This window comes from Antedon mediterranea, chromosome 5 (assembly GCF_964355755.1).
Source record: "Antedon mediterranea chromosome 5, ecAntMedi1.1, whole genome shotgun sequence".
Lineage (NCBI taxonomy): Eukaryota > Metazoa > Echinodermata > Crinoidea > Comatulida > Antedonidae > Antedon > Antedon mediterranea.
Window position 1 is genome coordinate 21,445,072 of NC_092674.1, and position 22,361 is coordinate 21,467,432.

At 32.8% G+C, this 22,361-nt stretch overlaps 2 protein-coding genes across 4 annotated transcripts; one reads left to right on the forward strand and one right to left on the reverse strand.

Moving 5' to 3' along the window:
• The first annotated feature begins 19 nt into the window (after positions 1 to 19).
• LOC140049536 (transmembrane protein 256-like) lies at positions 20 to 2,380 on the forward strand. The gene is made up of 4 exons (XM_072094441.1): positions 20 to 164; positions 777 to 814; positions 1,143 to 1,223; positions 1,594 to 2,380. Exons 1-4 carry the CDS (start codon positions 74 to 76, stop codon positions 1,735 to 1,737), a joined length of 354 nt encoding a protein of 117 aa, XP_071950542.1. The 5' UTR covers positions 20 to 73; the 3' UTR covers positions 1,738 to 2,380.
• Positions 2,381 to 2,916: 536 nt separating this feature from the next.
• Positions 2,917 to 15,186, reverse strand: LOC140049532 (uncharacterized). Of its 3 annotated transcripts, XM_072094437.1 has the most exons (11): positions 15,063 to 15,186; positions 12,529 to 12,990; positions 8,380 to 8,544; positions 8,094 to 8,152; positions 7,688 to 7,793; positions 7,281 to 7,461; positions 6,766 to 6,870; positions 6,219 to 6,341; positions 5,680 to 5,799; positions 4,322 to 5,275; positions 2,917 to 3,932 (listed from the first exon to the last, which is right to left on the reverse strand). In XM_072094437.1, the coding sequence occupies exons 2-11, from the start codon at positions 12,973 to 12,975 to the stop codon at positions 3,418 to 3,420; spliced, it is 2,775 nt and encodes a 924-aa protein (XP_071950538.1). In that variant the 5' UTR covers positions 12,976 to 12,990; positions 15,063 to 15,186; the 3' UTR covers positions 2,917 to 3,417. The 3 variants fall into 3 exon arrangements, with proteins under 3 accessions (XP_071950538.1, XP_071950539.1, XP_071950540.1); XM_072094438.1 differs by lacking the exon at positions 6,219 to 6,341; XM_072094439.1 differs by lacking the exons at positions 12,529 to 12,990; positions 15,063 to 15,186 and adding an exon at positions 10,622 to 10,748.
• Between the last annotated feature and the right edge of the window lie 7,175 nt (positions 15,187 to 22,361).

Genomic DNA, 22,361 nt, shown 5'->3' on the forward strand with positions numbered 1-22,361 from the left:
CTGGTACTTTAAAGATCAGGTGATCAAAGAAATTGTATAGTCACGTGATCATAACAAATACTGTAGTTAAATCATGGCTGCTGCTTCAACTACTAAATTGTTCGTCAGAATTGCAGGTTTATCAGGGGCTTCAGCAATTGGTCTCGGTACCTATGGCGCTCATGGTACTATTAATTTCGTTGAAATGTTAAAAAGATTATAAAAAAAAAACAACTTACGTGAAAACTAGGCCTAACCTAGCTTACTAGCCTAGCTAGGTAGGCTATAGATAGTAGTAGATAGGGATTACCGTAGATAGAGGCCCTAAAAATACATACAGGGTCCCATGCATTTTGAATACACGGTCAGCCTGTAGTAGCATACAGGCGCGCCTACCCTCTTCCTACTATACAGGGCGACTTCGTTTTTTTTATTATTATTAACTACAATGCATGAAGAATGTGCTAGCATTTAATCCACAGACCACTGTAAACTAAATAAAATCAGATGTCATAATTTATAATAATTAATATATTGTTTGAAGGTTTGCATGGCAAAAATCAAATTTTGATATAAAAATATAAATACATCATCCATGGTGTACTGTATGTAGTTCTGAAAAGAACTGTTGAGTTCTCGACGTTTCAAAAGATAAATTCTTTTTAGAACTACATAGTGTAAAAACTGCATGCAAGCTTTATATTAATTTTAATATAAATACTGTAAAACCAAATACTGTCAAACAATTTAACATAACACCTTATTTTACTAAAAATACTTTATGCTATCCTTTTCAGTATTGAAAACCAAAGAAGGCAAAGAACATGAAATGGTTGTAAGTTGGATTGTTTTTATAAGTGTGCAGCAGTAGTCACTGTAGTGCATCTTTTTCATATACAGTTAGGCCCTACATTCCTTCAGCATTCTCTACACTAGTCTGGGTTCCAGAGTTTTGTTTTAATATTAGTAAAAGGATAAATATTTTGGCACATATGACGTTTCATACGTATACTACTTGAAGGCTTGGTTTCATACAAAAATCGAAAAACAAATAAATAAAAAAAAAGACAATTAATACAGACTTGGAGCAAGTCTATCTCTGCACAAGCATTTGCTTACACAGAAAGAGAATACATTTTAATTGATTACATTTATTTCCACAGGCATTTGACTCTGCAAACCGGTATCATTTTTACCACTCACTGGCTCTACTTGGTGTTCCGATGTGTCGTAGACCAAATGTGGTAAGCCAGAGTTGAAGATGAGCTCTCCTCAGTATTCCAAAAAAAAAGTTATACCTTTTTCACACCTGAACAACTTATGCGCCCGCTTATGCGTGGCGGAAAACATGTAATAAACCAGATCAAACCTGGTTACAGATGTGAAAAGGGTTTACGTGTGATGATACAACTTTCAGTGTTGTCGGATTAAAAAAATTTATATTTTGTTTACATTTTTTTTCTTATTCAATGTTCCAATCAATCTTAGTCTTTCTTTTATATTCATGACTCTTGACTATACATTTAGTTTAATTATCATTAACTATCATTAGACATAAGTTAGAAGCTGTGTTAATAAATACATGTAATTTAATCGTAATTAACATAATTGCAGGTTGGCGGTTTAATGGTGACTGGAATGACCCTGTTTTGTGGAACAATGTATTACTATGCAATCACAAGTGATGCAACATTCATCAAATTAGCCCCTACTGGGGGAGTGACCCTCATTGCTGCCTGGATAGCTATGTTGCTTTAATGGGAGAGTGACCCTCATATGGGAGAGTGACACGCATTGCTGCTATAGTGGGAGAGCAGCACTCATTGCTGCCTGCTGAATAGCTATGTTGCTGTAATGAGAAGAGTGGCACTCATTGGATAGTTTTCTAATGGTTGTCATGGTACTGTATATTAAGAAGATGGCTATTAATCTAAAGAGAGTAAACTGATTGGACCTCTAATTTGGTCCTGGGGATATTAGTAAACTGGCAGTGGGTCCCTTTAGTGTGTGAATGAATTAACTGCATTTTCCTGGCTTTTATTGGCATTAAGTACAGTAGGTAAAATATGAACAAAAACAATATTTCTATATTTATTAACATAGACAAAAATCATTACAAAATTTTTCACTTTGAAAGTGATGTGGCTACGTTAAAATTGACTGTTTTCTTATATCTTAAATATTATTTTGACACTTTGACACATTTAATACTTTTAGTTATATTAAAATCATCGGTAAATTACAACATTTTTACTTTATAAGTTATTTAAAAACATCAATGACGTTTGCTTATATTTTGAATATTAAAATGTACTCGATTCTATAACACTTAATTTGTGATGGACAACATTTTTTTAACAATAATCAATGGTTTATATTGTCAATTAATATTTTGCAAGATAATCTACTCTAAAAGTTATTTTAATACATAAAATTGACAGTTTCTTATACTGTATTTTGAATAATAATATAAATCATTCTACAACACTATTTTTATACAATAAAATCGCTGCTTTTTATATTTTGAATGTTAATCAAATGTATTAAATATACATTTACTAATCAAATGTATTAAATATACATTTACATATTAAATTATATCTATTTACACTATAAAATGTAATGAAATGTATTATATTGAACTGGCCTACAGGTTCAGCTGCAAGTGTTGCCTCTCAGCCTAAATAAAGTTGAAATAAAAAGATATTTGATTATGAGTCACTGAAATAGAATTCAAAATACAGCAGGAATACTGTACTCTATCAAAATGTGAATACAGGTATACATGGTTAAAACAGTTTAGACTTGAAATTATGGAATGTGAAGAGTTTTCTATTTTCGCATTTAACAAACCCGAAACCAGAGTAATTTATGACTTTTAAGGAAATATTGGCAGTCGCTTATTGTACACCATAAATTCATGGCACACCACTCTTGTAATAAATAAAACATTTACTAGCTAGCTAACATTGTCTTTTCTTAGAATTGCCTAGAGGAATGTTTCTAAGTGTAGTACGTTCTCTTGGCAGTACTGTAGCTACCATTTACCTTAGCCAATTGAACATAATATTTCTTCTTGGTGGCATTCCATACCCTTTGTTCGAAATGAGAGATGGCCGATATGCACTGTGACCAATAAATCAGCTAATTGAAGAAACAGAAATAGCATTTGGACTGACGATTTTGATTTAGAAGGTTTTCCAAGACGGAAGAAAGAGTTTGGAAAAGATTGTTCGGGATAAAACTGATCTTTGATCAGGATAAAACTGATCTTTGATCATAAAACATATACAGCAAAACAAGGAGAATATGAGAAATTACAACCAACAATATAAAGTTTCTTAACTAGAAAAGAAGTTATTTTAGTATGTGTTACCAGTGCTGTAAACTCATAGCCACCTATGCTCAGATATACAGTTGAAGCATAATTATGGCAATTCACTTTTTGAAATTGAAATATTTACGATTGAATAGTGTCTTATCCTGAATTTTTTCGAATGCCTCCTTAGCAGCCTGCTGCTCAGCATGCTTTTTTTTTGCTGCTAATTTACTTGTGTCAACTTTCAAAGGCACGTTTAGAAACACTATGCAAGAAAATGTCTTTGTCGCGCCATCATTATTGTCTTCAACAACAAACTGAACAGCTTTGTGCGGAAACACCTCCAGTAACCGTCCCTTTGTGTTTGATTCTGAATAATCTGTAATATCCAATTCAGATAAAACTTCTTTTGCTGCCAGCATCTCTGCTTTCTTTTTAGTGTTAGAAGTTTCGTTGCTGGTGAACTGAAATCTATAGTTGAATTCTACAACTCCTCTGAAACATTTTGTAGAATTGTGCTTTGTTTCTTCCATCTTTGAGTAGTCTGGGATAATACTTGTTTCACCTTGCTTTTGTAAATGTTCTTGTAGTTTGTTCTTGTAAATGGTATCAACCTCCTTTAGGATTGTGATTTCTAAATTAAAAGATTAGAAAGCAGAATTATAATCCCCTAAATTTTATCCTCCCCCAACCAAACTACAGTATGTCATGAGAAAAGAGTGAGAACATGAGTTAATGTCTAGCAAAGGTGGAAAATGTTGAGAATACTGTATTTTTGCGGGAAATGACACGAAATATCGAGAGACTATCATTATCAGGATATTTTTTTATCCAAAATATCGGGAGAAATTATATTTTACAGAGAGACCGGGAGATGACATGAAATATCGAGAGTCTCTTGTTGTGCCCAATGATACAAACTTGTGTGGATTTCCAACAATTTAACTCAAGATTTCTCATAATTATTTTTTAAATTCTTTATTTCTTTGAATAAAATAAGAAATGGAAAAAAATGGATTGTACCTTGATTTTCTGGGGCATCTGCTTTTGCTGTCACAGGGTCTGTACTTGATAGAACTGCTTTTAATTCTTTAGGTTTTCCACTAGATGACAATTCTTTGTTACTTTCTGAACTGAATTTTCCAGGTACTGCTACATTTCTTGTGGTTTCAGAATTGGATGAATCTCTCGGTTTGGACTCTTCCAGTTTTTCATTAGATTGCATTTCTACATTGTCTGGTTTAGTAGTACTAAATTGCACTGGTTCTCCACTTGGTGGTACAGTTGCTCCAGATTTAGTAATGGAATTCTCTAATACTATACCTGCAATCATGGAACTTTCTGAACTGAATTTTCCAAGTACTGCTACATTTCTTGTGGTTTTAGAATCCAGTTTTTCATTAGGTTGCATTTCTACATTGTCTGGTTTAGTAGTACTAAATTGCCCTGGTTCTCCACTTGGTGGTACAGTTGCTCCAGATTTAGTACTGGAATTCTTCAATAATATACCTGCAATCATGGGTTCTGTACAGACTGCTACAGTTGATGTATGAGCTGAAGAGTATTCATCAGATGTCACAGGTTTTGCAGATATAATACTGGAATTCTCTAATCCCATATTTGCAGGCATGGATTCAGCAGGAGATTTTATACTGGATGATGGCACAACCAAATCAGATGTCACAGCTTTTTTATCTGATAAAGAAGCTTCTGGCACAGAGCGGGTCGATTCTATACTTGAAGGGTAATCCTTTTGGATTATTATTTCCTGGATTGCTTTCCATGCAGCATGTTGTTTGGCAGACTTCTTAGAAGTACTAATTTCTCCTTCAAAAGTATGGGCTCCATTTACAAACTGTATGGTAACAGTAGCAAAGAATCTTTCATTTGCTACCTTTTCATCAGTATAATTCACACTCTTGTAGTAGTTACTGTTTTTGTCACAGTATTCTTTGAGACACTGCACAGCGGACTTCCCTGTAAGAAAACACAATACAATATACTGTACATACTAACTTGCTTAATCAAAATGAAATGTACAAAACAGCATGCTAGCCAATTAAAATCGGGAAATTGTATTTAAAATTTGTATTTAACAAACATGATACTGGTAGCAGTCATAATTGGATATCATTGTGAATTTTCTTTTAATTTATTTGATTATTCAATTTTTTGGCAAAATGAAAATTAGAAATACACAACAATAAAGTAAACAAAATGGCCTTTTTTTTTACTGTTAAAAGTGAGCTAAATTGAAAAATAATATATAACCAGTATGATTCACTGTACAAGTTAAAAGAATTATATATTATATATATTTGTATATATTTATTATAAGTTCTTTATTTTAGATAATTAAATCAATAAAACACTAACTTTACCTTTAAGGAATGTGTCCCTTTCAGAATCATTTGTTTTAGCTGCTGTAGACTCTTCTTTTTTAGTGGTTTCTTTTTTGCCTGGTTGGTGAGGCAATGATGTCGAACTAGTATCAGGTAATTCTAAAAAAAGGAAACCAATCAATACTTGGCACTCAAAATCACCATTACACAAAAAGATGTTAAAGATCAATTGGGGGCGGGGAAGTATATTTTTCCAACCTCAATACCGTATAGTGAAAAAGGAGCAATTTGATTAAAATTGATATGCACCAGCACTTTTATAAATCCTAACAGCAGCATACACTTTATCAAGAGTTAATTTCCATGACCTTTCTAACCATTATCATGATCATGACTAGTTAATAAAGCAAAAACTTCTTTGCCTTATGTCTCTTCCCATTATTTTAAATGAAATTCAACTTTTCCATTACAGTACAGGCCTGGAAATTACTCAAAGTTAAAATTCTAGATTTTCCAATACCCATATGAACCTTGATCTAAATAGCACTTTATGTTCTCCTTTGAAATATGTAACTTACTAAGCCATCCAAAATGCAGCAATGCTTTCTTAGCTACCTTTTGTTGTGCATCTACTTTTTTCTGAGATGGTTCATCCGTTTCAAATGTTTGTTCATTCACATTCAAAACGCAACCATGCCCCCCTAAAAGACAATGATATTTACAAGTAGGAATTTCAACAAAAAAGTTAAATTAATACTTCTCCAAAAATGTTTCAGACAAATATCAAAGGTACTATATAGATTTTGCACTTCAGGTGCGTAAAGCCGGGTGACAGGACAGGACACACCCATCACCATTGATCATTGATTATGATTGGTCAATTACTTGCATTGTGCGCTGTAATAAATTACCATTCCTTACATATACAGTAACATCTAAGTATCTACATGAACATTCTAGAATAAGACACACCTATCATCAAAACGTTTGATTACGATTGGTCAATTACTTGCTTACTGATATCTTTTTTTTGACAGCCTTTTAATAATATATGTTAGTGCTCTATTGTTTAATTGATAAAAGGGACGCTAGAAATGCATCATACAGTCTTAAAATGCCACTAACCTTTATGATCATAAACAAATTCTTCATAAACTGGTAGAGGTAATTTATTTTTTATACAATAATCCTGCAGAAAGTTCTTGTACATTTTTTGCTGACCAGTGTTTCCTAAAAGATTACAAGAAATGATATGCAATATTCCATTATTAATTCATAATAATAAATTTAACATTTATACTGACATTTTACAAAATTGATAAAAAGCTGATGTAGTCGAATCTACAGTAGGACACAAAGTGTAAACATTTTCATATACCAATCACAAACGTCATGTCTTACGCATCTGGAATGAGGCACACACTTTTTGGCTAAAGCTCTCATACCACACACCTCAAGAAGCAAAGTATTTAGAGAGACAGCCCATAAACTTGAAAAGAAAAACAGGACAACAGGAGAACCGGAAACTGAACCAAAAACTGGAATGGAGACGTAGAATTTCAGAGTACCAAAAGAGTAAAATATAAAATACAGTATATAAAATATAAATCCAATATAGGATATGATACCCTATATAATACCTTGGCCTTTAGACGATTTCTTTTCAAGATTTTGCAGTCTGCTGTCTAATTCACTAACTTGACCTTCGACACCTTGCAGTCGATTCTCAAATATCTCAGTAAGATCATTGTTAAATATATGTTTCAAATCAGGGTTCTGATTGAAAAACTCATTAAGGCTTTCCTTCAGGTCTTCTTTATTCTGAATAAATTATAGAGTTTATTATAGCTCTATAAATGTCTTATAAATTATGATTTAATTATGTCATGGTGACCGCAATTTGGATGTTTCAAAACAGTGAAGTCAGAAAATTAGAAGATGCATTTAATATACAAGATGGCCTGCTGTTTCTGTTTCTATATAGTTCATAAAGAACTACAGTTCAATTGGATGTATTTGAATCTGGATTATATTGCGGCAATCTCACCTGAGTGGATAATTGATCTTCTATACTATCAAATTTTTGTTCCAATGCTTTGAAACGTTGAGAAATAAGATCTATCTCAAGTAGTTCAAATTCACTTGAGGTTGCACTATAAATAAAAAGTAATAGAGTTGACAAATCAACCATTATTTTTCGGTTCTTTTACTGGACTGAATGTATGTGTATCTGGTAGTACTGGAACCAGGGAAAGCAGTTTGACATACAGTGATACATGATGGGATGATTAAATGCCTGTTTCACACTAGGTTATTATCAATGGTTATCCTATAGAATAAAATATTTACAAATTTCTTTTGGTTTATTAAAGAAAAATGTATGTTCATCTATTTATCTTAATCGTTAACCTCCTAGTGTGTCGCAGCCTTAAATTTTGGTTTTATATATTTACCCTTTACTGTCAGCTGAATCAACTGCTTCTGAGCATACTTTAAACTCAAACGTATCTAACTGAAAAGTAAATGAAACAATGTTACTTGTATTATTATTATTTATTATTTTACTGTTTTTATATTATGTATTATAGATTTTAATATCTCTGAGTTTAGGTACCGTCATTTCCATAGTAGTGTATATAAAGGTGCCAGAAAATTAAAAACTAATATAAAATATTTCACAAATAAATTGAAGGCAATCTTCATTTGATCAATGATAATAGTTAGTATTTGATACAGTACCTCAGTAACATTCTGCATATTGAGCCGAACTTGTTCGCTGGCGGCATTTGGTAAATTTACTAATCTATCAAACATTTTCAGAATTGTGTCTAAATACTCCTTCAATTTGTCATGCGATACTTTCATGTCAGTTGAATGCATTATAGAGTTTCTTACAGAAATGACCTACAGTAATAAATGAAAAACATGAATTTTTTTTCAATATATATATATATATATATACATACACATGTTATACAGTACAGTATAAAAAAAAACACAGAACAGATGAGTACAATTTAACAAATGTCATAAAACAATAAAAGAAGATTTATAAAATATCCTCCTAAAAATGTCCTCTCTCTTTTCAATTTCTTTAGGATATTATATTAAAGATGTATTGTCCCTTTGACTAATTCCAAAAAAATAAAATATAAAAGATTTCGAAAAAAGATGGGTCATTTTGAAGTATCATAATAGTTATTAACTATCACCAAAAATTTTTCAAAAAAAAATAAAAATTTAACTGAAATACAGACGTTTTTTTGTTAAAAAAATAACTTTGACTTCCAGTCAAAGTTTTCAATCAAAACATATCCCATAATGAAACGCGCTTGTTTGGATACTCTGTATGCATAATCATAAAACTTCCTCATGATCTGTGTGAAAATACCTTCTTAACCGTGACGAGTTGTAAACAATCCTAATTTAGCATATGCATAATGCGTACTCATGGTTTGAAATCTTTGTTTACTTTCGCTCGTGACGATTTTCCAGATGAAATGTAATCAAACTAATTTACCTGTTAATTACGTAAATTTGTTGTTTTTGGCTCAAATTTTCGACTTAAAGTGAATAACTTTAATATTACTTTGATATGGCCACTTTAAATTTAGAATATTTTGACCTTCATTTTTTTGTGTTTCAAGGGACAATACATCTTTAAATTATAATATTTTCAATCCCACACCTCACCGCCTCCAAAAAGGAAAGAAAATAGAACAGCAATTTGGTTAGGTGATGTTCCTGTAATGATTCAAAATAGTACTCTACAAACACAATTTCTTGTTATCTTATGCTTGCCTTTTTTAGCACAGGTAGCCTCGACAAGAGGAATGAATTAATAAGATAAATATTAATTCTGTTTTATAAAAATGTTTGTTAGGTTAGTAAGTTACAACTCACTAGTATCTATATAACAGTAGTTCTGCAGACCTCCCAACTCGAAAAAATGAAATATTGGGAGTTTTTATGAGCATTTCCAAACTATAGAGGGTGTTTAAAAAAAATGACATCAAACCATGTGGTTGCTTTAAAAATGGAAAGATATTGGCATCTATAAAAGTAAACATGTTGGATGTCATAGAATACTAAAAGCGAGAAAATGCAGAAACTCAATATTTTATTATTATTTTTTTTCTCTTTTGTGGCGCAAACACCACTTTTATTCACATTCATATTATTATCTCATATTACATAAAATCGTATTATTTAACTTGTAAATGTCGTTTGATCGGCCGCCGTAACTTAACATCGCGCGCATTGTGATAAATTTCTGTTTTTATTTTTGGGGTTAGTGTAACCTTCTCTGTGCATACTAATATACACACAAATATGCCACACAAATAAAATATTGAACCTCTAAAAAAAGGGCACCTTTAAAATTTAGGGGGGGTCCGGACCCCGTGGACCCCCCCCCCCTTGGATCCGCCCCAGTCATATGAAGCCTAGAGGTAGTAGAAATTTTATTTTTATCCCTAAAGAAATTGAGTGGAAGATATTTACAAAATATCGGGAGTCTTCACGATTATCGGGAGAGTTGAGAGGTCTACAGTAGTTCTAATACAAGTGGATTCTGTGCAATCTTAAAAGATTAAAACACTGAAGAATGTGTTTTTTTCATATGTTATATTGTGCTATATAATTTACAATAGACGAAGCCTTTAAAAAAGTTTGTTTGCTGTTAACGGGAGAAGTTCCCCTGAAATCAAAATTACTAACAATTTAATTTTTTTTATCTTTGTAAAATGTTTTTCTGGGCTGGAAGGGTGCTTGTAAAGAGGGAAAGGGGATCCAGAAAACAAACAAGTTTTTTTGGCCTTGTTTATTATGGTACAGTTTAAATATTAACATCTCCAATATAAATTATAAAGTAAAGTAGGATAGAGTGCATTTAGAGTGAATAGGGAACCAATCACAATTTATCTTATTATTTGAAGGGTTTAATGTTCCTCAACATTAGCAGGTGTGCACCATTTCTCACCTCTACTTCAACCATGGGATGGTTTCGGTTGAATATTCTGATCATATACTTTCTGGAAAGTTTTCTACATATTTGATCATTTAAAAATATTAACTAATTGAAATTGATTGATTAAATAATGATACAAAGAAAAACACACACTTTTCTAAATGGTTAAAGTTTACAAAAATAGGAGGAAATGGGAATTAGAAAATTCAAAAGGAAGAAAATATTATTATGGTATAGTTTAAATATTAACATCTCCAATATAAATTATAAAAGTAGAGTAGAATAGAGTGCATTTAGAGTGAATTGGGAACCAATCACAATTTATCTCATTATTTGACTGGTTTAATGTTCCTCAACATTAGCAGGTGTGCACCATTTCTCACCTCTACTTCAACCATGGGATGGTTTCGGTTGAATATTCTGATCATCTACTTTCTGGAAAGTTTTCTACATATTTGATCATTTAAAAATATTAACTAATTGAAATGTATTGATTAAATAATGATACAAAGAAAAACACACACTTTTCTAAATGGTTAAAGTTTACAAAAATAGGAGGAAATGGGAATTAGAAAATTCAAAAGGAATAAAATATTATTATGGTATAGTTTAAATATTAACATCTCCAATATAAATTATAAAAGTAGAGTAGAATAGAGTGCATTTAGAGTGAATTGGGAACCAATCACAATTTATCTCATTATTTGACTGGTTTAATGTTCCTCAACATTAAGAGGTGTGCACCATTTCTCACCTCTACTTCAACCATGGGATGGTTTCTGTTGAATATTCTGATCATCTACTTTCTGGAAAGTTTTCTACATATTTGAACATTTAAAAATAGTAAAATGGGTTAAGTTTACTATACTTTATAATTATCTAAAACAACATTTGTAATAAGAAATAAGTAACACTATTCTAGTACGTGAAATAACTGTAGTAATAATTTAATTTCTTTACTATAAAACGTATGCTGGGTCAACAAAATTAAACCATTACTGAAGAACCAAATCAATTCAACAACAGGAAGCTGAGCTCGCCTTGCCAAGATAGGAACTTATAACAGTTCTTTGATCTTATGTCTGGATGTGACAAATACTATTTGCGGTTACAGTACAGTACATTATTCTCCAGTTTCTGTTTAGGGCGTGAAACTGATCGTGTCGCAACCAAACATAAAACATTTGATCTAATTGAGCTCAGCTTCCTGTTGTTAGATTGCCTACAGTTAGTGTCCACAACTCCTGGAAAATAAACAAAGTGCAGCAAAATATGCTAACTGAAAAATAATTAATCTTGGTGATAACGCAGTGTAACATGGTGGAACCAAACCCTATCAGTTATTTAACTTGGAACACTACATTCCTGAGGTGGGTCTTCCAAGGAAAGTCAATCAGGATGTGGTACCATTTAATTAGTCATCCTTTCTGTCCCCTTAATATAAATATATGTTTTGTAGTTAAGTTAGTTAGTTCGGATATTGATTCTTGAGACTATAACATCAGTCAGAATCACTACATTTTCACATCGTTTTATCCTCTAACTTTTGATTGAATAAATATTATATTTTGTACATTGAATAATTTTGTGCCATCGTTATTGTCTTGGCCCTCGACACGACTACCGTTACATGGTGGCAGTGGTTTTTCAGAACTCACGAAGAAAAAGAAAATTTATACAGTATAACCAAGCTGTTAGAATTTAGAAGAAACAAAAGAAAAGTAACGCAAGTAAAGAGTGAGTAGTGACCACAACTCCTGGAAAATACAAAAAGTGCAGAAAAAATATGCTAATTGAAAAATAATTATTCTTGGTGAAAACAACACATTTCCAATAGCAAAAATAGGAGGAAATGGAAATTAGAAAATTCAAAAGGGAGAAAATACATTCAATTAAATCATTAATCTACAGTAACTTACCTTTTCAATTCGAGTCTTTGCAACATCAGGTTGAAATATTTTACATGTATGCATGAGATTTAAGATAGCGCTTATATCTGGTTCGTAGGCTCCTCCTGGCTTTTGTCCACGTGGCATGTATGTCTTCGCAACTTCCCACTTGTTTATTGGCCAGTCCTTTGGGTCGACGTTCGACCAATATGTCATTTTTCTATTACTGTGTTTCTCAAATATATCAGTTTTCCATGCATTGCATATTTTACAATTATCAGGTGGTTCTTTTTTTGGTTTACACGATTTGCATTGTCCAAGATGCATCTTATCTGCCTTTAACTGGTCATGAAATTGTGTTATCTTTTGTTCTGAGAATGGTTTTAAACTTTCATTTAATAGATTAAGTGCTTGACCAGATTTTATCCAATTCTTGTACTCCGAATTGTTGAGACGTTGCTGTAAACTTGTTGGCATCGTGGTTTTTAAAGTCTAAATAAAAATAGCATTCAAATAAATTCTTCATTATTATAGATAACAGTAATTAGTATCTCTTTTTTTTGGTACAACCCAATTCAGGATTAAAAAAATGAGGGTAAATAAAATATGTTTTACCACTACTACGGCAAACCTCTATTCAAGAAACCTGCCTCAGCAGATTTTCCACTAGGCGAATTTGTTGAAACCATTCAAACTATTTTCTTAGCGCTATATGCACATGTTCACTGGACCCTGACTTCGCTCTCTTCCGTGCCAAACTTTCGAAAAGAATCCCCTCTTCAGTTTGGTTATGTTGAAAAGAAGCCCATCATGCAAAGAAGCCAATCTTGAAAAGAAGCCTTACACAAGAGTCTAAAAATCGAGGTTTATGGTAAATGCTATAAACAGCAATTAACAAATTGATATTTGGACAATGCAAGGCAATTATATCAGCACATCATGCCCACCAAATGTTATGCTCCTCCACAAAATAATCTTAAATCTTATATACAATAATCAATCTGTGGTAATATTACAAGATCAAAAGACGATCCAAAATGTTTCACTAATGATCACTATTCTGTGTTACAGCTAAAACGTGTATGGATTGGTTATTTTTTGTTGAAACAAAGAATTATGTGTTTCAATTGATTAATTGAAACCAATTATTCTTGGTGGACCTTGGCTTCAGAAACAGCTGGCACTTTAATGTTGACAATACTATTGCTACTGTAGGTTGTTTAGGGTATGTTCATTATTTTTGTGTCTGAACTAAGCTACAAGCGTTAAGCCTAAATTCCACTAGGTGAAATTGTTTGCACAAATCAAAAGCATCAACTTTTACACACATGCATATTCATGTTTTCGTCTTCCAAATCCCTCTCTGCAAAATTCTAGTTCCTTGAGTTCAAATCACAACCAATCAAAGCTCACTCATTTGAATCAAAAAGCTCAGCAGAAAGGCGATGAACATGAAAATAAAAATGTTGAAAGGGTAGTGCGATTTTTTTCTCTGCAAAAGTTGGATTGGAGCAAACAAATTCGCCTAGTGGAAAACAGTATTTAGACCTTGCATTGGCATTCATACAATGCTAGCAGACAAGGGCAGTTGATGGCTCATTGATTTCGGCCGCCAGTAATTTCGGCCACTGATTATGGAACGGCAAAAGTCATGGCACGTCACCCAGCAGAACTTTAAACTATTGTATATTGATCATTTCGGCCGCAAGAATATGTGTGACAAGCCATTTGTGCCAAAATATTTATAATTTTACTTATATTCCCTGAAATATAAACTCATACAGTTTTGATATTTTAGTACACAAGGAAAAATCGTTATAGTCTATTTTATTATCAATTACAAATTAGTATTAAAAAACGTCATCATTACCAAAAAAATAATGTTGTGTTAAAAAGGGGAACCCCAGACTCATAACGCATGATACTGTACATGTGGCATTGCATGAATTTTGCTGTTCCATAACTGGTGGCCGAAAAGCAGTCTGGTGACCCCATGACTTTGCTGTCAAAGTTCACTGGTCTAGCTAGTAGGCCTAGCTTGAATGAAGTAGGCCTAGATAGGCCTATACACTCAATACTTTCGTAGAGGAAAATCAGGTAATGACCTAAATGCCCAGATATGTATGTTGTAGCCAACATTTTGACATTGTATCGCATGAAACGTTTTAGGAGGGTTGGAAATACTGAAAACATACAAAATAGTCTGAGCCAAAAAGTGAATTTTATGATTAATTTTATATTTAAAAGACCTGTGTGTGACGTCACAACAAAGCATGTCATCTTCAGCATGTCTTCGGAAGCAACATCAATAAATGTACAGGTAGCCCCTTTCATCTGGCCAGACGCAACACATCTATGCCTATCGCTAGTTCCGAAAACTTAGTAGACCACCTCTAGGCTATCTAGGCCTAGCCCTTATCTTATACTTCAGGCCCTGGTTAGCAAGTTTTAGGCCTACCTGTCTGTAACCTCCTACTACTACACAGAGGGCCTAGCCTAGCTAGCTAGCATAGCCAGGCTTCTTTATCATTTATTTTATGATGATTATATTAAATCTTACTTACCAACTCAATTGAAAAACTGATTATTTCTTAATTTATTTTTAGCTTATATACCTTGCTAGGCCTATAGTAGTCTATATAGTAGGCTAGTAATGTATAGCAATTACAATTTGGATTTTCTTTCCGGTTATTTTCATTTTATTATCAGAATAGGAAATTCCAAATAATGTTGGTGGCGCTGTTCTATAAAGTTTAAAACGCCGTTTACGCCCGAGTAATTTGTGAGGATAAAAATTACATCGATTAAATTCCTGCCATTATTATATCAAGATTTTTTTAATGAAAAATTACAATCATCTCCAATAAGACTTGTCTTGTGAACAAGATTGCCAGCTATAATGATAAATTTGCTTATGGTTATCTTTGGCAATTTACCTACATAATAAACAAGAAATATTTCTAACAAAAAACGCCGCTCGACATTTTAAAATTAATCATTGTTCTTTTGATTAATTTATGATAAATTATTAAAAGGATGTCATACAATCTTCACATGAATACCGGCCATATAGTTCTTTAATTATGAATCACATGCCCATTTTTTCACTAGGTAATTGTATACATACACAGCATTTAAAAGAAGACATGTGTACCTTTCCAACAATGTTTTATTTGCCAACAAATATTAATCTACTAATTCAAAAATGGCATTTAAAAATGGTCAATTTTGAACTTTAATGTGCTGTAGGCCTAGCCTGTTTGTCTGTGACCTCAACCTGAACTGTAGGCATGCAACTGAATACCCTCTAGAGACAACGTGACTTCAAGTTGGTTGGTACTGTCACACCCGAAATCAGTCCGGGCCAAAATTTGGCTGCCAAAATCAGTCCGGGGGACCATTTATGGCTGCCAAAACCTGTCCGGCCGGACCAATTTTGGCCACCAAAACTGGTCCGGCCTAGATAAAATCGGTCCGGGCAGTAGGACTGTTTTTGGCCGCCAAATATGGTCCGGTCTTACAAAAATATATGGTGCGCAAAATGAGTCATAATGTATATATCATTAAAAAAAGGCCATGATTAGTTATATTATATTGAAAACTACGGGGTTTTATTTGTTATTTTAATATTATAAATTAAGCCTGTTTTTTTTATAATCATTGTAGTAACTCATCAGTACTAATTGCTTTTTGTATACAATATGTATCTCTGCCTGTTTTCCAGTTTTTTTTTTAACATCTTCGTTTCCCCATGATGTTAACAACAATTAAATTTATTAATTATTTATGGTTAATCAATCAATATATAAATTCAATACAATTATTATAAAACAACTATCCAATATAGGCTGAGGAAGAAAAAAGGCCCAATCATAAATAAAATCTAGCTGGCAATGCAGCGTCTCATACCAGTTTATGTGAGTGTGTGGCAGGCTGAAATATGAGTGAACACTTAAGTCATGTTTTTATATAAAATACATTTATTTATAGTATTTATCCGACAAGATAACTTACCTCGGACCATATTTATCGTGACAGTACAAGTGGAAATTCTTCCACAATCTGTTGATTCGCGTCAACCAATCAAAGAATCAAGAATCCGAAATCGTTCAAACGTGAGCCCTCATAGACTCTTTTCCCAGACGTTTTTTTTTTTGGGTCCAGCAGCTGGGACCTACTGTATAAATATTATAGTCGAGTATGCATTTTAGCAAAAACGTCAGTCTCTTGTTGGCCTACTATAACTGCTGCTTGCTTTCAGCTTATAAATGATCAGTCATCTCTTGTGACGTAGCGGTAGCGGGCTAGCAGCAGCGTGAATAAAATGTACATACTTTATTATATTATTATATATAAAGATGATTAGGTATTTATTTTTGTTCGAACAGCCTGTCGTGTTACTTTGTAGAAACAACCCGGTATCGACGAGCAAAATAATGACACTCCTGATGATCATATTACGTTTTACTTTGCGCCCTCAACCGTCGGATAGCACTCCGCCCTTCATTTGCATAAGAGGTGGTGCGGTATGCATAGCACGAAACGCACTCGCAGAAACCACATCATATCACGTCGCTACCTCTAAATATATTTTTACAAAAATGGGAAAAATAAGCAATATTTTACGCAATATTCGACGAAAGAATGTATTCACCTTAATTGCTTGACATCTGAAATGAAGCGTTGTATAGGAACCTGGACTCAATTTTAGCAATTGCAAATATCCTTTGGCTGTAGTTTGTATATAGTAACGGCAGAAGTCACTCGTGCCACTGGGCCTTCAGCCGTCTTTTCATACATATTCGCTGGTATCTCAGTTTTCATTATATCGATGTGTATATCTGAATTTGCTGTAAGATTTCCTAAGGCGGGATCTGTATATTACTACAATTACGTTGCTTTTGGAGAATTGTGTGTATTTTTTACTGGTTGGAATGCTTGTTTTGAGAAATTGATCACGTGTGCAGCTATAGCAAAAGCCCAGAGTAACTTCATTAACTACCTGTCCGATTCAGCAATACAGAATGTTACCATCGAGTATATTTTAAACGGCAATGCTTGGGATCATCCGGTTTTGGTGAATTATCCGGATTTTTAGCCAGTTTTATTGTGATTGCAGTTTGCATAGTTTTAGCTCTTAGTACCGAACTGTCTTATCGTGTTAGTACTGCTTTTGTAGTTATAAACGTTTTTGTTATTTTGACTATATTAAGTGCAGGTGTTTATTATTCAAATTTTTCGGTATGGGCGGATAATGGAGGATGTTTCCCACGAGGAGCAGGAGGAGTTATATTTGGAATTACCAGCTGTTTCTGGGTATTTACAGGATTCGATGATATTACATCATACAGCGAAGAAATTATTAATCCAACAAATAGCATCCCTATGGCTATTAATGTGGAAATCGGTGACACAGGGGTAATAAATATAATTGTTATTTTAGTGATATCGTTAGTGCAGCCGTTCCATGAATTAGACCAGAACAGTATACTAACATCTGTATTTACGTCACACAGCAATACATGGATGAGTATAGTGATTGTAGTAGGTGTTATGACGGCAGTTGCCGGAATCATTGTTACGCTATCCGCTGTTGCACGTAGCATTCAAAACATGGCGGCAGACGGATTGATTTTCAAGTCACTTGCGCTAATTGATAAGCGCACGTTGGTCCCTGCACGATCCACCATTTCACTTGGTTTTATTTGCTCCATTATGGCCATGCTATTTGACGTCTTAAAGCTGGTAGAATTTTCTGTTCTTAGCGCTCTGAGTGCTTATTTAATAACATCAATTGAAATTATAATTATAAGATACCGCGATCCAAATGTTAATAATTCCAAAAGCCCTACTCTTACTCAATACGGAAACAACAACGAATATGCGCTATTGTTTACTAGCAACAAAACCAAATTAAATGGTAAACAAACATTTAAAATAAATGTAACCAAATATTACACAGACACATTGCTGGAAAGCTACTCCGTCGAATTGATCGCAACGTGGTGTGTTACGCTGATTGTTTTCTTTTTGATAGCAATTTTTGTTGTACTTGTACATTTTCATAATTTCCTGTGGATACAACCTAATTTATGTGTCATCATTTTGATGTGTTTCATGTGCTTCGCTACTGCCATTCTGCTTTTTGTTTTGGTGCTGTGTAAAGAATTGAATATACCAACTGGATATAAGGTATTCTTTTCGCTCCTGCTTTGGCTTTTCCAAAGTACTAATGTATAACGAAAACAGTTTTTTTTCCTTTTTGTATTTGTTTCGCTCTTTCTTTTGTATATTTTTTTGCAATTGTTGTCATTTAGTTATTATTTTTTTACGTGTGATCCAAATTATAGAAATTTCAATGATTACAATGAATTCTTTGTTTCTTTTATTCAGATTCCAGTGACTCCATATTGTCCTCTACTTGCCGTCATCATCAACATAATCTTCATTCTTCTTATGAAGCCGATAACTTGGATTTGTTTTTTCTTCTGGAACGTTGTAGTTTAGTAATACCCTCTTTTCACTGTTATAATATGTTCGAATAACTGACGGATAAACCGATTGATAATCGACCCCAATGTAAGAAAATGATGATACCAAGATCGTAAATTTCAGTAACACCGTCAAGATCATATAAAAATGATCATACACCCGTTCATAAACGGATATAAATCAATTTCAGTTAGATTAAAGCTAATTTAAAATTCAGGTTCCATTTGTAGGTCCAAGAAGTATTGAAATGAAATACAAAATTATTTCCCAATATGTATTATATCTCATATTGTATACATATTTTAAATGGAAATTCATGCATGATCTTTTTTTTTTTTTTTTGCATAATTTAATAGTTTTTACTTCTTATCTCTAATATTTTACTTGTTCTTTTTTTCTGCAGGATTACTACTCTACATATTTTATGGATATCGGTATAGCATTGGGAAGACTAACAGAGACAAAATGATGAACAAACTCCACTTCTTACGCACAACATAGTAAACAATTTACGAAATAACTCCGATAATTTTAATACATGTTATTCGTCATACGAAATATAGTGTGGTGTTTTATAGGCCTATGTATGTAGAACTGAACAATTATGACTAAACGGTATTCTGTGGTCTCTGTACTGAAAACACCGTCTTTAGAACCAACTATCGACTACAATAAAACTTACTTTAAACAAGTTTGTAAAAATTGAAAATTATTTTCCAGAAAAAAATTAATAAATAATGAAAAATATAAACAAAATGATCGATCATATTACTTTATATTAAATGTATCAATTTTATTACAGTTTTCAAATATATTTAGATTTTCAGCAAGACGTTGTATAACATATTTTCGATTTCAATTTGTTTAGAATTTAATTCGATTACTATTACTGTACATTATGTTTGATATAGTTTTCAGTTGTGTGTTTGTTGATAAACAAAAAATGTAAAGAATGTAAATTATATATTAACTTTCGAAAAAACAGCATTGTAAATTTGATAAGTTCTTGAAATAATAAGGCATAACCAGAAAAGAATACATCTGGTATGACAAATCTGATATGGGCTTGAGAATTGTTTTTTTTTGACGATTTAGATATTTTTTTCATGGTGAAAGACTCATCGCAAATACAGACACCATAGTTTAGACTGAGGTGACTTTAAATTCCTGAACACACCCCGGAATTTGACGAGTACCGTACACAATAACATTCTTTTTATTATTAAATATTTATAAAGTTGCATAGACAAACGATCAGTATAGTTAGGAATTTAAGAGTGTTTGCTATAAACATGGAATACAAAATCTTAAAACACTGCTGCATGTTCCTATTTAATTTCCATACAGCTTTGTCATTTAAAGAACCCTTATTACAATGTTGGTGACATCAATTTAGCACATAGAAAATATCCCATTCCAATCCTTTATTTTCTTCATTTGGTCTGCTTAAAATTCAGGATATTAACAATCTTCAATACAGTGTTTTTCTTAGTTTAAATTAGGGTTAAAAACGTCATTTTTTTTACCAAACCTGGAAACAATTTTTTACAAAGAATTTTTATCATCAAACTTAAAATATAAGTCAAGGGGTCACCAAAAAAAAAGTTCTAGTGATTTTCTCTATGGGGAAGGAGTTATGACCTTTTATATAAAGGTCAATCTATTTGTAGTAACGAGTTAGTACTTCGTTAACCACACAGTGTAGATGCTTAATTTTAGCTCAAATTGTTCGCAATGTACAATTTTCCTATTTGCAATAATGGAATATTTTTCTAAAAAATTACCAGAAACGCTATTTCTGACCTTTGACCTTTCTTTACCGGAAGTTTCATACCTACATAACTATTTGACCTAGAGAGCTGGTTTTGGTACTAATTTGTTTATAATGTACAACTTTATATTTGCAGTAACGACACATTTGTCTATAAAGTAATTAGAAATACCATTTATTGACCGTTGAACCTAATTAACCAATATTATTCAATTATTATTAGGCCTAATAATAAAAATCAAGTATTAACACTGCCACCCCATGGCTGTACAAAGCCTAAACTTTTTGACCAATCAGGAAGCGCCATCTAGCAGGTTACTTTTCAAAGGAGGTGGATTTTCCATGCTCAAAAGTTTTTTGGGGTGTATGGGCAAAATAATAAAGGAATCTGGCCTCGAAGAAATAATTGGTATGCTTTATGGTACAAATACGTCGCAGCACATCATGTCTGGTGCAGCATATGCTAAAGCTGTAGGGGAAGGCGGGGCATGATGGGACAAGGGGCAGGATGGCTGTATTTTGAAGGCTAACAGAGTAGAGGGGGTTATTTCTACATGCTTTATTACAGTCTTCATAATATACGTGTTGAAAAAATTTCAGCGAGAAAAAACAAGTAATTCTTTAGTTTTTTAACAATAAAACTGATTTAGCGAACTACACAATTTTGGTCAGTAAGTTTTAACCACCAACTGAAAGTTTTTAACTGGTCATATTCATTCAAAATTAATGTTTTTTTAGAAAGGCGAGATACTACGTATTCATCCAAATGGACATTGGTCACTCATGCATGGATAAACACATAGCATTCACTTTGGTAAACTATACTGTTGGTGGGGCAGCAAGGTGTCCCGTCAGCGATTTTTTTTTTCGTACATAAGTTGGGGACACCCTCATGAAACGTCACAAAATAAACATGAATAATTCATCAGTTAAATGTGTTGTTCCGTGTGCACCCAAGCGTATAGCAACAAGAAGCGATTACACAACTGCGATACGATACTTTCTACAGTAGGCCTAGAAGTAAATTCACGCGATTGCCTTCGCGCACTCTTCTTCACACAAAATGTGTCGAGTCGAGGCTAATCGACAGCTAGGCAAGACATTAAACTAAGTAGTAATTCATTGGACATAGCCCAAAGAAAGCCTAGACCCACAAAAATAAAGAATGTGTATAATTTGTGTACTGTATTTTTTTTAATTCTGCTATTTTATTATCAAAAAATGCATGTACTCAAAGGAACTTTAAAACTGCGCGTATATGAACACATGAGATGGGAAGATTAGACCCACGAGAATAAAAAATGTATTTTTGTGTAATATTTATTGTTTAATTTTGCTGACTTATTACTCGGATTGTGTCATACCTATAACACACACACACACACAGCTCTACTAGAATAGACATATGTTTAGAGACTAATAATTAGGCCTAGGCCTAATAGTATTAATAGAAACTATAATTTTAACACGTAATTCTTTAGTAATAAATTATATTAAAAACACTATCATAAACTAAAGGCTGATTATTTCGACAATCCACACAAAACACCGCTATTCTTCTATGAAATCGCACGCCGCAACAACAGCGCAGAGATAGGCC